The sequence below is a fragment of the Corvus hawaiiensis genome, chromosome 19 (genome assembly GCF_020740725.1).
Source record: "Corvus hawaiiensis isolate bCorHaw1 chromosome 19, bCorHaw1.pri.cur, whole genome shotgun sequence".
Lineage (NCBI taxonomy): Eukaryota > Metazoa > Chordata > Aves > Passeriformes > Corvidae > Corvus > Corvus hawaiiensis.
This window is the reverse complement of record NC_063231.1, coordinates 4,346,801-4,362,705: the sequence shown is the minus strand read 5'-3', so window position 1 is coordinate 4,362,705 and position 15,905 is coordinate 4,346,801. Positions and strand designations below refer to the sequence as shown.

The 15,905-nt window shown below is 46.2% G+C and overlaps 2 protein-coding genes across 6 annotated transcripts; both read left to right on the top strand.

Annotated features, from left to right (window-relative positions):
• The first annotated feature begins 460 nt into the window (after nt 1-460).
• ADAP2 (ArfGAP with dual PH domains 2) lies at nt 461-7,636 on the top strand. Of its 5 annotated transcripts, none has more exons than XM_048323494.1 (10): nt 461-662; nt 1,737-1,867; nt 2,536-2,627; nt 2,750-2,835; nt 3,174-3,283; nt 3,989-4,081; nt 4,793-4,876; nt 5,284-5,346; nt 6,581-6,658; nt 7,276-7,636. In XM_048323494.1, the coding sequence occupies exons 1-10, from the start codon at nt 572-574 to the stop codon at nt 7,483-7,485; spliced, it is 1,038 nt and encodes a 345-aa protein (XP_048179451.1). In that variant the 5' UTR covers nt 461-571; the 3' UTR covers nt 7,486-7,636. The 5 variants fall into 5 exon arrangements, with proteins under 5 accessions (XP_048179451.1, XP_048179450.1, XP_048179454.1 ...); XM_048323493.1 differs by having other exon boundaries at nt 3,935-4,081; XM_048323497.1 differs by lacking the exon at nt 3,989-4,081.
• An 832-nt stretch (nt 7,637-8,468) lies between these two features.
• On the top strand, nt 8,469-15,248 carry RNF135 (ring finger protein 135). The gene is made up of 6 exons (XM_048323492.1): nt 8,469-9,350; nt 10,231-10,317; nt 10,867-11,037; nt 12,268-12,427; nt 12,866-12,967; nt 13,770-15,248. The coding sequence occupies exons 1-6, from the start codon at nt 9,006-9,008 to the stop codon at nt 14,303-14,305; spliced, it is 1,401 nt and encodes a 466-aa protein (XP_048179449.1). The 5' UTR covers nt 8,469-9,005; the 3' UTR covers nt 14,306-15,248.
• Nucleotides 15,249-15,905: the final 657 nt, after the last annotated feature.

Here is a 15,905-nt window from a genome sequence, read left to right as displayed (position 1 = left end):
GACTGAAATGCTGTATTGTCTCTGTGCTGAGCTATGTGGGCAGCGTTTTTCTGGCACCACTTGGTGTCGACGAGCTCTCTCAGAGCCTGTGCTGAGCACTCGCAGCGGCGCAGAGCTGCGCTGGGAGAGCGGGACTCACCTGCCCCGGCGGTACCGGTGCTTTGGTCGATGTCTGGGGCATGACTGCTGTTCTGTTATCCAGCAAGCTTTGTAAATTAATTTTTTTAGAGAAATGAGGTTGAGACAAACTTGGAGCTGCGGGGACGAGCCCTCCTGGGCACAAGCCACCTAGTAATGAACTTTCAGCGCAGGAACTTCCGACTCGTTGCGGGAAAGCTGACGCGGGCGGGGGACCGGGACAGGACGGGGTCGGCGGGCGGGTGCCCGCGGGGCGCGGGCCGAGCCAGGGCAGCCGCACCCCCCGAACCGCCTGTAGGAGGCGGCCCAGCAGCGCCTGCCCGGCCCGGGGCGCGAGAGGGGACGGGGCGCCCCGGGCGCCGGGGCCGCTCCGGTTCCTCATTTCCAGGCGGGGCCGAGCCTCCAGCAGACTCCGCGCCGGGCACCGGGGGCGATGGACCGCGACCACAACAAGGCGCTGCTGCTGGAGCTGCAGAGGACGGCCGGGACCGGTAACGATCGCTGCGCCGACTGCGGAAACCCAGGTAAGGGAGCTCCGCCGGGCGGGGCCCCGCGCCCCTCGGCCCCCGGACCCGCTTCCGAGCGAACAGCGGCGGTGACGAGGGGCCGGCCTCCTCTCAGGCTGTGGTGCTGTCTGGGTGCTGCTCGTCCCGGCCCGCAGCTGTGTCCGCTCGGTCCCTGCGGGGGGCCGGCCGCGCCCCTCGCTCCGTGTCGCTCAGGGCGGCAGCGGGACGGTCCCGGGGCGCTGCCCGCGCCGGGACACGGCTCTCGGGGAGCCCCGCGGGGCCAGGGTACCGCAGCAGGGGGCAGGAAACGGCCTCAGCACCGGGTGCTTCCCCGGGTTATTTGTGGACAGGGCATGAGGCTGCAGGTGGGAGGAGGAGGGTGCGTGGGGTGGATTTCCAGCTCGGGGAATGTCTCTGCGCAAGGGTTGGGGCAGAGAAAGGCACCAAGGAAAACCCGCCGGAGACCCCGCGCCGTGCTGGCGCCAGTGAGCGTTCGGGTGGGTCAGTCGGGAGCCAGCAGGAGCTGAAGAAGGCGTCAAGTAGCTTCTGCTTAGTGTGATAGGGAGAAGTGGACGGTGGCACAATCCAAGGAAATGGTCTTGCCCAGAGCAGTCAATGCCTATAGGGATGCACTTGTCAAAGCTGTTTCAGGGGATGTAGCAGCAGGCAAGAGCACGAGCCTTCACGGGCAGCGGACAGAGTCCTCGCTGTAGATGGCTGTATTCTGTTGTACTCTCTGTAGTGCACGCTTTCGGCACCTTCCTTCCCTTGTTAATTCAGCAACAGCAGCTTTTCATGCAGACCTAATAATTAGCTGAGCTTTTCCATCACCACTTAGCTGTCTGCACAGTCACATTAATTTTAAAGCAAATAGTCAGTAAAAGAATGTACAAATGCAGGGGCCATCGTTCACTGGGGAAAGCAGTTGTCGTTCCCCTGAACACAGTGAAGTGACAGCCATAAACAGTGGGGTGGGGTTCGAGGTATTTATAAGGTATGAAGCCTGGGCTGTGCATCAGATGTGGTTTTTCACCCTTGCCAGTGGCTGTACCTTTTCCTGTGTATTAATTAATTCTTTGTGGTTTTATCCAGATCCAGAGTGGGCTTCTTACAAACTTGGAATATTCATTTGTTTGAATTGCTCTGGAATTCATCGCAATCTTCCTGAAATCAGCAGAGTCAAATCCCTTCGCCTTGACTTTTGGGAGAGCAATTTAATAGAGGTACAGAGGAAAAAGCAGTAATTCTCCACATTTCATAACCTCCTCTGCCATGTAATTCCTGTGCCATCCACCATGGACAGAGCAACAGAGCTACACAGAGCCAAGTTAACTCCATGGGTAACTTCAGGGGGTTTTTTATGACCTGCTCAGTCAAATTACACTGATAGGTGACCATGTTCCTAACTGTCTGTGATGTGTATTTTTATATACACAGTAACTTCTCACTGTGGTTTAGAAGCTCACAGGTATTTCCAGGTAGTATGTTCAATTCAGAAAGCAACATACTCTTCTTAAATATTGGTTCAGCCTCTCATCGTTCAGTTGAACTGTGTTAATAATACATTCACAGTTAATATCTGGGAGGAGATGAAGGAATAGGGAGACCATAAATTTTCTCCTAATTTTCTTTTGTTCTTTTCATCAACAACCACAGTTTTGTATTTCTTCACACATGATTCAGAACTGTAAATACTGAAAAAGGTGCATCCACCTAAAAATAGCAAACTATAATGCTAAAGGGAATTTATAAATGTATATAAGTACACGCTGAGTTATGGTGAGACTCAGCAAAAGTGCAGTGCTTCCTTCGATACACATCTCATTTTATGTTCTTGACATGGTGTTGATTTATAGTGGCACACCTAACTGTAGTTTATTTTGTATTTCAGTTTATGAAGAATCATGGGAATCTCTGGGCCAAAGCTAAATATGAGGCGAAGGTGCCTCCATACTATTACATCCCCAAGTCCTGTGACTGCTTGTAAGTTGATGGTGTATTCACTGCTGCAGACCTTTACATCTGCTTCCCTTACAGGTCTCCCTGGCTGGCTGGTGAAACTAGAGTAGAGACAGATTAGCTTTATCCATGTTTTCCTCTTTCAGGGTTTTAAGAGAGCAGTGGATTAGAGCTAAATATGAACGTGGGGAATTTCTTGACACCCAAGTCTGCCAAGATCCTTGTTCTGCAGGTAAAAGGATTGTCAGGGAGGTCTCAGCCTCAAGGCCAACAGCACAATGTTCTGTTTGCAGCTTTGGAGATCTCTGAGGTTGGCTTGTCACATTTGAGCTGCTGGATGTGCAGTCACTGCATTGAGTCTAGCTTTGAGAAGGAACTCTAAGAAAAGGCACTTACATGAGTGCGTGGGTATATTCAGATCTTACCATTCTCTAGTTCTCCACTGATTTTTTCTTATGAGGTGAAAATTCTCAGATGGAGAAGAGACTTGAAACTGTGCCACATCACCCTTAGCTAAACAGTCCCGCCCTTGTGCTATCATTCCCTGACAATTATCTGTCTGGTCTGCAGGCAGCCGTGAAGGATGCCTCTGGAAACTTCGGAAAGGACGCAGACAGTTCCAGAAGAGGCAATTTCTCCTATCAGCAAGGGAAGGGGTGATGAAGTACTTCACCAAAGAAGTGAGTTCCTCAGCCAGAGCTGGCCATAGATAGCAGGTCAACACCTACCCTCAGAACTTGCTCTTTGTGGGCAAAACCCAGAACAAGTAGCTTTGTCTCTAGTTTTGCAGCCAGCCTATGCTTAGAGGAGTCCATGTTTCCCCATTAACATATGTGGTATATTGGACAATTTTGGATGTAGCTCTTTTTCTCATCCCTTATCTCAACCCTGCAGCCTCCTTTTGCTTAGTGAACAAAGGAAATGGATACTGGCAGTTGAATAGCAAGACAAAGAAGAGATCCGCTGGTGGTTGTTACCTCTTACATTACCAAAATATCTTCTCATCAGCTCCTGCAGCAGGGTCCTCAACATGTCTCCTTTCTGTGAGATACTGTAGCTAATTGTTCTCTAACTACAGGGCTGGAGATAGACCTATCCCTTGCCGTGCAGACCCAGCCCTCTTAAATAGTGACCCAGCATTTGTCAAGGAATCTTTGTAAGTGGTTTTATGTTGCATGTAATTAAGGCTTTATGTTTCAGGTATATCCAATATTCAGATACTTTAGGATGTCTGCTTTCTCTTCAGTAGGGATCTACATCTCATACCACTGATCTGTCCTGCAGTACATTCCCTGAGAGCACTTTAATACAGTGATGCTTTTATTTCACAGTCCAAAGGTCCAAAAGCCGTTATCAGCGTTGAATCTCTGAATGCAATGTTCCAGGTGGACAAAATAGGACACATTCATGGGCTGCAGATCACATACACCACAGATGGTCAAACAAGGAACCTTTTTGTCTATCACGAAAGTGGAAAGGTGAATATCATGGAGATTCTGGAGTAAGCAGAATCAAGATGCTTAGATGTTTGATCCGTATTTTGGAAGAGTTACTGTGTCCACAAGATCTGGTTTTATTTGGCATCACTAAGACTTGTAGAATATAGGAAGTTGCAGAATTTGGTACTCCTAACAGTAGCATCTTGCTCCTTTTCTGTTGGGGCATATATTCAATCTTACCCTTTGGATACTCTTAAGTGGTGCATGGATGTAAACCTCTGTAAGGTAACTGCCTCTGGTTTTACACAATTTCATGGTTAAATTCTTGACATGCATAGAGAGTATTGTTCTATATTATTTCCAAGCCAATAATGTAATTTTAAAAAATATCTCTGTAGATATTGTTAGACTTCTGTTTCTTCCTTCAACAGAGTTCTCATGTCTTTCCAGGTACAGAGGTTTTTAAACAACCCATAACTGAATCAACTGAAAAAGCCTGTAAAAGTGTATACAAACTTGGGTGATTGTCCATGCTGAGCATGTCTAGGACCTCCCAGGAGGGCCATTCTTAAATTATTTTCAAGGGTCAGTGTTTTTCAGGTGTCTGGGACAAATCACTGACTCTCTCTGCCCCTTGGGGAGAAAGTACCTCTTTACAAAGAGGTCACAAGGAAGGAGAAGGGCATTTTGGAGAAGCAGTGCTCTTACGCTTCTTGTTAATTTTTGTATTTGTGTTTGCTGTTTTCCCAGGAGATTGTTGACTGGTTCAATGCTATTCGGGCTGCACGTTACCATTATCTCAGAACAACCTTCCCAAATGTCCCTGAGGCCGAGGTGAGAACTGAACAGGGCTTGAAGCAGTCTAGGCAAACATATCATGGGAAAACATTTTCTCACTACTGAGAGTCAGGTGCTCAAAAAGCAGCACTTGGGTCCAGGGAATGGACAGAAGAGGTAGAAGGAAAGGCCACACTGAATAACATGCAAAAACTTAGTCAGCATTTAAGGCCTAAAAGTCTCCATGTGATCCTTATAAAGTGTAATCTGTGAAAAATGTTATGTTCCTTCTTACTTCAGACTTCCTTTTACCGAGCAGCCAAAAAAACCCCAGACCCCAAAAGCCGCAATTGATGGTGATTAACTTTGACAGAAACAGAACAGAAGTGCAATCTTGGATGAGGCAACCTGTCCTGGTTTCAGTTGGGACAGACACAGACTTTTTTGTGTTTGTGTTCTCCTAGCTCATACCCAGGATCACAAGAAATTTTGTCAGAGAAGGCTATATGAAGAAAACAGGACCAAAAGTAAGTGCATGCTTGGCATTACACAAACAGGATCATTCCAGATAGAGAATATTTAGTAGTTCAATGATGCTGACTCAAAAGATTTGCTCAGTGACTCTCTGCTTCCTGGATTGATAGAAGACATTATATTCAAGCCTGTCATGCTCTTTGGGATCATGTTTTATTTTGTGTGGAAAATAAGATCGGGAAGAAGAATCCTTGAAGAGTAAGCAAGATGGATTAGCTGTTAATGGACATGCAAAGTGCTGTTATACAACCCCACATGGATTGCTGTATCTGCTAACTGCAGCTCCTGCCACAGCAGAACATTCCGTGCTGACCCCTCCTACTTCTCTGTTTCACTTAAGAGTCAGTTGCACTTAAGTCACATCTACTTAAAGCAGCAAAGTGTCGTTTGAGCAAATTTCTCTACAGTGAAGCCCATCGGTTGGTTTGTTTTATTGTAGGAAGTGTTTGGGCCAGTACTCTGGGAACAGAAGAGTGAGGTTTTTGACACTGCTGAAGGAGGAGATAAAGATCTGAGGTCTTTTTTGAACACAGCCACTTCTGTGCCTTGCTCTCCTTTGAGTGAGCCATGAGCCAAGTCCCATTATAAAGTTCAGTGGTGCAGTGCTGATATTGAATATGCTGGGTTTTGGCCCAGCTTGTGCCAGTGTTCCAGCACCTCTTCCTCAGGTACTTGCACAGAGCATGAAAGATTTTATATTTTTCTCCTGAGGCCTAAATTCTGCTTAAACTGAGGTGAGCCCTAGAAGAGGCCTCTTCAGTTCAGCATGGAGCAATTAATAGCTCAGGAATGGTCAGATAAGTGTAGCTGATGGAATTAGCACTTAAAAAAAAACAACTAGTATTGTACACCCAAAATTCTAGGGACAGCCTCCCTGATCAGATTGTTTTGGATTCATTGGAATTGATTGCACACTCTCTTCACTATCACCACTGGCTCAGGGGTTGTTCTGTGCAGTGCTTTCAATCCATTTCATGCAACTTCCTTAATCCTGTTAGTTTGATTACTTCCCTGCCCAAAGGATTGTCATTGAATGTAAATCTGTAGTTTGAGCCCAGGGAGAAGAGAGCTGAGGGCTGCACACAGCAGTCACTCACCTGTTACCAGTTACAGGGATGAAGGAAACTGAACTCCAGCTCCAAGTCATTTAATCAGTCCTGGCATTTGAATAGAACAAACTCCACTTTGAGACTTGGTCTTTAAAGAATTTCTACCATTTCCTCGCAGCAGAAGGAGGCCTTTAAGGTACGCTGGTTCTGCTTGGATTCTCAAGAAAGGAATCTGATATACTTTAAAAATCCACTGGTAAGAGGAGTGTTCTTTGTTCCACAGCCCCTTCATGAAGCAGGTGGGGAGGAAGGGTCTGTTCTCATCCACCTTTTCCAGTGGCTGTGCCAAACTAGAGTGGGCCCAGCCTCAAGAGCCCATCTCCCTTGCCAGTGGATGTCTCTGAAGCTGAGCTGGTTGGGAACTCTGGCCCATACAGAGGCTGTGAGGAAGATCCAAGTCTTTTAAAAGTAACTGCTACTGCCTGTGGTGTTCATGCCCCCTCTCCCCCAGCACTAGTGCCTCTGTGTCTGTAACCTTAGCCAAGATGCGCAATATTCCAGTATCAGGGGCTTGACAGCCCCAGTATCCGGCTTCCTAGCACAGCTTTAGCTATGGGAATGTCCTTCTCTGCCCCGTCTGAACACCCACCAACCAGCTCTGTAAGGGTGGGGCCCTGCCTCCTCTTTTTGAGAATGCCTGTGAGTGCAAAATACCCCTTTGTGTGTTCCCTGCTGCTGTCACCAGTCCATGTCATCAGTTCCCCTCCATGCCTCCCCCAATCCTGTTCTATGTCAAAGGATAGAGCACCATCTGGTCTGCTGGAGCTCCACTGTCCACCGACTAATGGCTGTCTTCTGCTTCCTTCTCTCCAGGATGCATTTGCACAGGGCCAGGTTTTCATCGGAAGGAGGGATGAGGGATATGAAGTACGAGATGATTTGCCCGAGAGAGTCTGTGTGAAAAAGACAAAACCAGCGATCACTCTGGTCACACCAGTCAGAGAGTTTGTGTTTCTCTGTGAGAACGACAGGAAGCAGAAGGAGTGGATGGATGCCTTGAACGGAGTCATCACCCAGCTCTGATGTCCACAGGGAGGAGCAGTCAGGCTGCTACATTCCACCTGGCTGCAGCTTCTGGCCACACAGGGACAGGGTTGTTTTCAACAGAGTGGGGTGAATGTCTCTTATGGCACTACATTTCTGGCGCAATTAAAAAAATACAAGCCAGGTTTAAGTTGTGGAGGATACTGTAATGGAATCACTCCTCTAAAGGAATCACACAGATGCTCCTAGCACCTTGCTTTCAACAGTCTCTACTCTTTGGCTTTTATATGAGTGGCAAATCCGACATCCAGTGAATTTTTTCCATAGCACGACCCCACCCAGTGCCCCAGTGAACACATTGAGGGTACAGGATGAACATACGCTGACCTTTCTCACCTAAGAACAAGTAAAGCTTAATGAGCTTGATTCGACTGAACACTGAAAGGCAGAAACAAGTTTTAAAAGTGTTTTCTTCAGTGACTTGCTTGAAAACACTCCATGAAGGAGGACTGGTGTTCAGTGTTGGAGGGGAGCCTTCTCATCAGGTACCACTGTGTGCAGGAACTGATGGAGACGTGCACTGGCTGACACAGAGCACTGTGTGTTTCCATGCCTCAAGACCAAATCTGAGATCTGGTTTTACCAAGCAGCGAATCATCCACACATTTAATTCTTCTTTCCAGATAGCCTTAGTTTGCAAATCAAGAGGAAGTCTTGTAGACCAAGTTTCTGGTGAGGCTTCCACCTTTTGCTGACAATTGCCAGTTGGTCTTGAGATACTCGAAATAGTTCTCTTTTGCAGAAATGAGAAGTGCCAGTACTTGCAGGAATTAGTGACACTAATGGTTCTTTCTCCCCACCCACCCCCCAATAGTGCAAAGGAATTGTTTTGAGTTGGATCATCATTCTGCTTTTCTCAGCCAGCTCATCATTCAGCTCTGAGCAATCTGCAGTAGTTTTACTTGTTGATACGCTCCCATGAGCTTCCCTGTGTTCCAAGCTCTCTCCCCACACAACCCTATTCATTCTAGCTCTTCAGCAATTCTGTTGAAGAGCCTAATCCTGCAGCTCCTGAAATCAACAGAAAGCAGCTTTTGACTTGTACGAGGAACAATGTCACTCTTCATTTGTTGTTGAGATGACCTGAGTAGCTCGGGATGACCTCAGAACAGTTCAGTCCTTCCAGCAGCCTGACCTTCAGTAAGACAGGATCTGCATTGTGCTGTGCTGTGCCACTTCTCTCCCGGCTGGCTCAGCAGACTGCCCATGTCAGCATCTCTTACTATTACAAAATCGGGAAATTCACGGTGGAAACGAAATAGTGGAGATAACGGAGACTTTTTTGAACATTCAATAAAAGTCAAGGCCGAGCCTTGGACAGTTCTGCGTCACGGTCCATTTCCACCGGCAACCCAAATCCGGGGACCAAGGCACGTGAGAAGAACTGAGCGGAACAGAGCGGGGCAGAACAGGCGCGGCCCGGGGCGTTCTCGGCACCGGAGGAGGCGCCCGGGGAAATCGAAACTCTCCGGCCGCTCCGCTCCGCCCCGGGCTGGGCCATGGCCGCCGTCATCGAGTTCGAGCGGCTCCAGCGCGTCCTGGAGCTGCAGTGCTCCTGCTGCCTGCAGTTCTTCGCGGAGCCGGTGCGGCTCACGGGCTGCGGCCACAGCTTCTGCCGGGGTTGCATCCTCCGGTACTGCGCGGGGCGGCCCCGCGCCGCCTGCCCGCTCTGCCGGCGCAGATTCGAGCTCCGCCACCTGCGGCCCAACCGCGAACTGGCCGCGCTGCTCAGCCTCATCCCGCGGGAGACGAAGGAAAAGTTGGAAACACAGGATGGGGCGGAACCCTATGGAGCTGCTGCCAGCAACGACCAGAGCTCGGTGGGGCGGGGACCTGGGGACAAGGTACGGCCGGAGGCAGCCCGGGGTTCCATCCCCGACATCCCAGAGCTCCATCCCCCGACACCCGGGAGCTTCACCCCCCGACATCCCGGGGCTCTATCCCGCCACAGCTCGGGGCTCCTCCCCGCGACACCCCGGGACATTCCGGGGTGACATCCCGAGGCGATATCCCCTGACTCCCAGGGACTCCTGCCCGCGACATTGTGGGACAGCACCCAGCGGCACCCTCGGGACAGCCCGGGTTCCCATCCCATGGCATCTTCAGTGTAGCCCGGGGTTCCATCCCACGGCACCGTAACACATTGAGCAGATGGGTTCAGCTAATGCAGTGTTTGGGGCTCATTGGTAATGTCTGATGCATTGAGAGCTGCATAGCTGAATTAGAAGAACTAATACCTGTACATATTCAGCTGACTTAAAATAGTAGTAAGTGACGACTTTGTGCTGGGTGTTACGTATTGCATCAGCATTGCATTGGAGACTGGTGACACGTAACATCATTAGACAATGCCACAGCTCCACCCAGCGTCATGGCACAAAATGGGACCGGTTCATGATCTAGGTCTGCTTAAAACGACTCCCAGTGGAGGAGATAAGAAAAATCTGTTTACTTTCATTATTTTAGCACATATGTATCTTCTTCAGTCAAGCTAAGAGCTGAAGCTCACAATTCTAGTTGAACATGTAATTAATCGGTGGCTCTTGCATGTTGACTTCATTGTGATTACTCCTGCTCAGAATTGTGTCTTTTAGGCACCTCCTCAACCAGTCCAATGCTTAACTAATGTCAGTGATGTAGGGAATTTTATTATCCTGCTGCTTAACCTAGTCATGCTTTCTCTGAGGGTTATATAGATAAATAGTCCAATGTATCACTTTGAAGGAAGAAGAGATATGGGAGAGCTCCAAGCAAGAAGAAATAACGGCAGAGACCGTCCACCTTTTGAGGAAAGATCTCAATAAAACAAAGGTACACACTGTACATTCATCACCTGCAGTTACCTTCTGTTTCCCCTGTTCTGGACCCTCGGAGATGTGATTGACTGCAGGGTTGCCTTCCAACCCAGAGCAGGAATCTGCCTTTTTGTTTCCTTCTTTTCTGTCACAATTCTAGTTTTACTGATGAGAATGAATATATGGCATCAGCTGCACTAATTTGTGTCTTGGCTGGCACAAAGGCTACTGGAGTTGTGCATGGTTGCATTTTTCTGCTTATTCCAGGAGTAGCCTGAATGTTTCTGGTACACTCAGATGCAAATTACAAATCATAAGAGGGAATATTGATCTTTCTGCGTTGTCAAGCAGAGTCCACTGGCCATAAAATAGTCATGATCCTTACCATGCCCCAAATCTCATTGCAGGTAATGCAGGATAGTGTCAAATATATTTTATTCCTTTGAATAAAGTCTTCTGGTCTGCAGGGGTCAGTCAAAGATTATGTTAGATGGGGCAGTAGGCTTCTCGTATTGCATACATCTTTCCTAACCACACAATGAACTCCATATTTTCTGCCTTTCAGGAATATACATCTCAGATCAAAAGCCAGATTACTAAAGATTTCTGTTGCATGAAGGAATATGTTGAAAGACAGGAGAGAAACACACTGATGTTCATTGAACAGGAGCAAAAAGCTGCTCAGCATAAAATTGAAGAGACTATTCAGCAGCTCACAGACATCAAAGGCCAAACTGTAAGTGATGAAATGAAGTGGCAGGGCAGAATATGAATAGAAACTCTCAAGCTCGATGTCTGGGATAGCTGAATATGTACAGAGCGCCTTTGAGGTCCCCACTGCACTATTCTCATGAAGACAATGGTGCCAATCCATGGACATTGCTGTTAGCAGGGAGAGTTTGGAGTGAGAAATTCAGAGGAAGAGAAGTACTAAAAGAGGCACAGGCTGGGGATGCAATTCAGAACTAAATTTTTTTCCAAGGATATTGGTGAACTGGAATGAAGTGGGAACTGCACTACTGAAATCCAGTCCTCAGTCAAATCTAAAGTCGAGATCCTTCATGATCTTCTTATTTTCCAGAATTTGTATATACACATAGGGATGCAAGTTAAAGAACTCACAGAGTTATTAAATATTGTGTAACAACTTTCTCGGGGAAAACATATCAAGGGCCCTCAAAAGAGGCAGTTAAATCACTTCAGATTCTGTAGAGCCCATTTTGATGTTGAAAACAACAGTGCCAAGTGATATAAGTAAGCCAGCAGGAATTTAGAGTGCGGCTCACTGGGTGTGGCAGTGCCATGAGACAGAATTGGACTTCCAGGATGCAGGCACAGGTGCCCACATTGGAATTCACCTGATCCAGTGTCCCGTTACAGGCAGTGAGGAGGAATGGGCACTTTCAGAGTTATCTGCCTACTTGAGATATCCACCTGCAAAGAAGATTAATCCAGCCTCCAAAAGGCTGTTTCCTCCTACAGACTGTACACACAGACTAAGAGAACAACTTCAGATGTAGATTTCCACAATTTCTAAATTTAGGCAAACTAGGTTTGCCCTTTCCTCACACTCATACATTTTGAAACTTTTGGTTTGGGTTTTAGAACAAGAAGAAAGTTTAAAAAGAGTAAGTTTGTGTATTCATATGAATGAAATATGAAAAGAAAATTGTAATATATATATATATATATATATGAAAGAAAAATTAGTTGCATTCTCAGTTTTCTTAGGGAAAACACAGTTTTAAAATTTTTTTAATAAGAATATCCTTCCCTATTTTCTGTAAGATTTCAGGTTGGTTTGCTCAGGTAGCTATCCTATAAAGGAAGCTTTTGATGCAAAGAATAAGATTCTTGGAGAGATCACTGCTCTTTTTCCACTCGGACTTTACATTATAATCTGATCTGCGAGATGAAATAACTGCTATTGTTTACATCTTTCCCTTGATCCTTTTGTCATTATCAGAGTAACTTACCTGAGAGGCAGAGGTACAAAGGCTCACCTTCAACAAATAATAAAATTACACTTGATGAGAAGCTTAATGTTGTCAGAAGTGCTGTAGAAGATCTTAAGAGAAAGTTGGAAATTTTACTCTTTGAGAATTATGCTCAGCAGCTCCCATCAGGTGAGTTTTCCTTATTTTGAAATCTTTTTCTTAGAGGCAGTGGATCTAGCAAATAGAGTAAAAAATTACTTTGTGCTTATGAAATGCATGTGCAAATAAAACAAGAAACATATGATAGCAAAAAAATAAAGAACACTGTAAAAGTTTTTAAGACAGAAACTGCTTTTTCTGCATAGAATGCTCCAACTGCTTTACCCGTCTCACTCCTCTGACAGCTCCCGTCTGACCAGAGCAGCATACAGTGTTTTGTTAATTTTGGGTAAAAATGTTTGCTTATTCATCCTTTGTAATTTATACAATCAAAAAAAAGCAAGTCCTTGTTTTGTACTTGAACCAGTAGCTGGGTTTATTTAAGGTGTGTTTTCCTTTAGAAGCTTAAATACTTCCCATGTACATTTTGAAGAAATGCCTTAACACTTCACTTATTTTTGTATTTAGTGCAGCCTCCAGACTCATATCAGGAGCCAAGTGTCTGCTCATCATCTCCAGAGTCTGCAACTGAAAGTCCTGAACCAACCATTTCCAGGCAGTTTTCTCAGTGTAAGTATCCAGGCCAGCAGGACTCTTAACAACATCCAGGTCACTCTGAGACTGGATTTGCTGAAGAAAACTGTCCTTGCCAACATCAGCAGGCAATGTGGCTGTTTACTGAAGCATGGAAACACAATGGAGTTGCCATGAATGAATCAGTTACTGACACATAATGTAACACTGTACCTGACTGCAGATGCAAGATAAAAAAAGATAAGAAACCTGTTTCATGGAGGTGTGTAAGCTGTGTGGCAGCTTGTGCTGGCTACAGTGTGAGCTGGTGTACAGGCAGTTACTGCACCTCACTGATCTTTGCTGTTAAGCTGTAATTACTCCAGTTGTTACTTGAGTTCTGCATCATTTTGACAGAAACATTTTTACAGTCAACACACCGTACTACAGCTGTAGCTTAACACAGAAAACAAATGTTTTTACTGATAAAGTATGTAAGAACTTGTCTCAGTGAACAGATGACTGTAAGCTTTATTAAGGTGAGCATCCCATTTATTATTGACAAAAAGGTAATTTAAAAAAAAATATTGTGGCTAGGAATAAAATCCATCTTGTAGGGTGCAAGGTACTTTCACCTTCCCACTGGAGTGCATATGAGTCTGTCATGGATATTTACACAGTTGTGCCTGTTATATGTTTCAGTATGCCCAGGATACAGTCGATAGTGCTTGGTTGAGGATTCTTGAACTTTGACTCAGGTTTATTGTATGATCATTTGTTTTCATTTCTGTTCTGGAGCAGGAATGCACCTGTTTTCTTGTTGCCTGCAGGTGAGAATATTTTCCTTTCTGTCTTCCAGGGGCAGATGATGTGACTTTTGACCCCACAAGAGTACACAAGCACTTGGCACTCACAGCCCAGAACAGGAGAGTGATGGTTTCCAGCCACCTGACCAGTTATGAACATTCACCCAAAAGATTCTGCATCAGCCAAGTGATGTGTTCACAGGGCTTCTCTACTGGGTGCCACTACTGGGAAGTAATTACCAAGGACAGTGATGGATGGGCTGTTGGAGCTGCTCACGAAATGATTGGTAAAAGGGACAAACTGGGAAGAACTGAGCATTCCTGGTGTGTAGAATGGCTGGGTGCTAAAAAACAGCTGTCAGCATGGCATAAGGATCAAGAAACATTATTACACAAGGATAAACCGCTGAAGGTTGGAGTTTTCCTGGAGCTAAGAAAGAAGACCGTGTCATTTTACTCAATCGCTGACAAAGAAATGCTTTTGCACACCTTTGAAATTATTACCTCAAATCCTCTCTACCCTGCTTTCTGGCTGTACAGTCTAGAAGGAAATGGATCTTTAACTATAAGTCAGCCAAACAGGAGATAAAGCCTGTTGAGAACAGGGACAATTTTGCCAATGACTGCGGAGTTTCTATAAAAGCCTCAGTGTTTTACACAGGAATGTACCAAGGAATGAATGCATAGCTACCCAGGCTTTCCTGGGAATCAGCAACTGATACTTCTGTCTGCTGTGCTCTGGTCTAGCCATACTGCATTGAAGTGATTCCAGCCTATGCTAAAGGCAGTAACCACCCCTGTGGGAGTCAGGTGGATTTCTCAAGCAGCTTTAAGTAGTCCCAGGATATTCATAGGAAAGAAAGTGCTAAGGAAGCTCTAATGTTGGGAATGGACCTCATTTCTCCTACATTGATATAAAAAATACAGGAGAACAGATGATGCCATTACTTTCTGTCAAGTGAGGTTTTTTTTAGACAGATCTGATTGATTAAAGAATGCTCAGAGGGTAAGAATGTTAGTGATTTTAGGTATGAAAATCTTTCCCTTTAGGGTAGGCATTAACTAGGAAATAGGCTTTGTATTTGAGGACCTGGCACTTCAGGGAGGTGTCCCAGAAGAACATAATCTCACTGGAGCCATATATTAGTATTGCCCAAGGGGTTGTCAATCCTGGTGGTGGTGTGACCATGGGAATGGTTGTGGAAGCAGATGTTCAGGTGTGTTTATAGCAGCTAATAAATCATGTGGTCACTACTGCTCTTTTAAAGGGCCTGCAAACAGGACTGTGTCATGGCAAGGACCATCTGGTCTTGTCAGGGAGCCTGAGACAAAGCAAGAGGTTCTCAGTTGCCTGTGGGGGGGTGAAGGGACCAGAGCTGAGGTCCTACAAAACCTATGGACAGCTTGATTTCTGAGAGATCCACTGCTTCATGCAGGCAAACTGAAAACAGCATTCACAAGAAGCAAAAGCTTTTTCAGGAAGACTGTGGAATTCCAGAGTTAACAAAATAAATAGTTTATTTTGAATAAAAGTGGGATTCAGCTATCTCATTTAGTGGAATGGAGCTCCTTGGCTTTTAAGGTCATTGACAGAACTGCTGCTCACCTTCAGAGTTACTCTCTGGTGTCACTGAACACTCTGATGGACTAAATGCACATTTGTATGATCGCAGGGGTGTGTCTGTCAGCATCTCCAAGGCTGGGGTAGCTTTCCTGAGATAGCCAAAGCCACTACTTTGTTAGGATTGAGGTGTCCTTTGCTGGTTCATCTGGAAAAACATCAGCTACAGCATGAACTCACTGGACATCCCTAATTTCCCACATACGAGTTGCACCGTAGTGCCCAGGGGCAGCAATTTGTTATGGTTTGGATCACAGCAACAACACACGTAACAACACACAGTGCAGATGGTAACCCACTGTGTCACTACTTGAACATTAGGAAGAACTTCCTGATTAGGTGATTAAACATTGGAACGGGGTGCCCAGGGTGGAGTCACCATCTCTACAGGTGTTTAAGGAAAGACTGGACATGGCATTTGGTACCACGGTCTGGTTGACACGGTGGTGTTGGGTCACAGGTTGGACTGGATGATCTCCGAGGTCTTTTCCACCCTCATTGGTTCTGTGATTCCCGGTGTGCTCCGAGTGCCTCGAGCTGTCCCTCAGCGCTCGCTGCGCTCACGGCC

Bases quoted from the DNA above. Each gene is read 5' to 3' on its own strand.
- ADAP2 (XM_048323493.1), top strand. From the start codon at position 572: ATGGACCGCGACCACAACAAGGCGCTGCTGCTGGAGCTGCAGAGGACG. The intron at 2,836-3,173 runs GTAAAAGGATTG...TCTGGTCTGCAG, and splicing joins CCAAGATCCTTGTTCTGCAG to GCAGCCGTGAAGGATGCCTC. The intron at 4,082-4,792 runs GTGAATATCATG...CTGTTTTCCCAG, and splicing joins TCTATCACGAAAGTGGAAAG to GAGATTGTTGACTGGTTCAA.
- RNF135 (XM_048323492.1), top strand. From the start codon at position 9,006: ATGGCCGCCGTCATCGAGTTCGAGCGGCTCCAGCGCGTCCTGGAGCTG. The intron at 9,351-10,230 runs GTACGGCCGGAG...ATCACTTTGAAG, and splicing joins GGCGGGGACCTGGGGACAAG to GAAGAAGAGATATGGGAGAG. The intron at 12,968-13,769 runs GTAAGTATCCAG...TCTGTCTTCCAG, and splicing joins TTCCAGGCAGTTTTCTCAGT to GGGCAGATGATGTGACTTTT.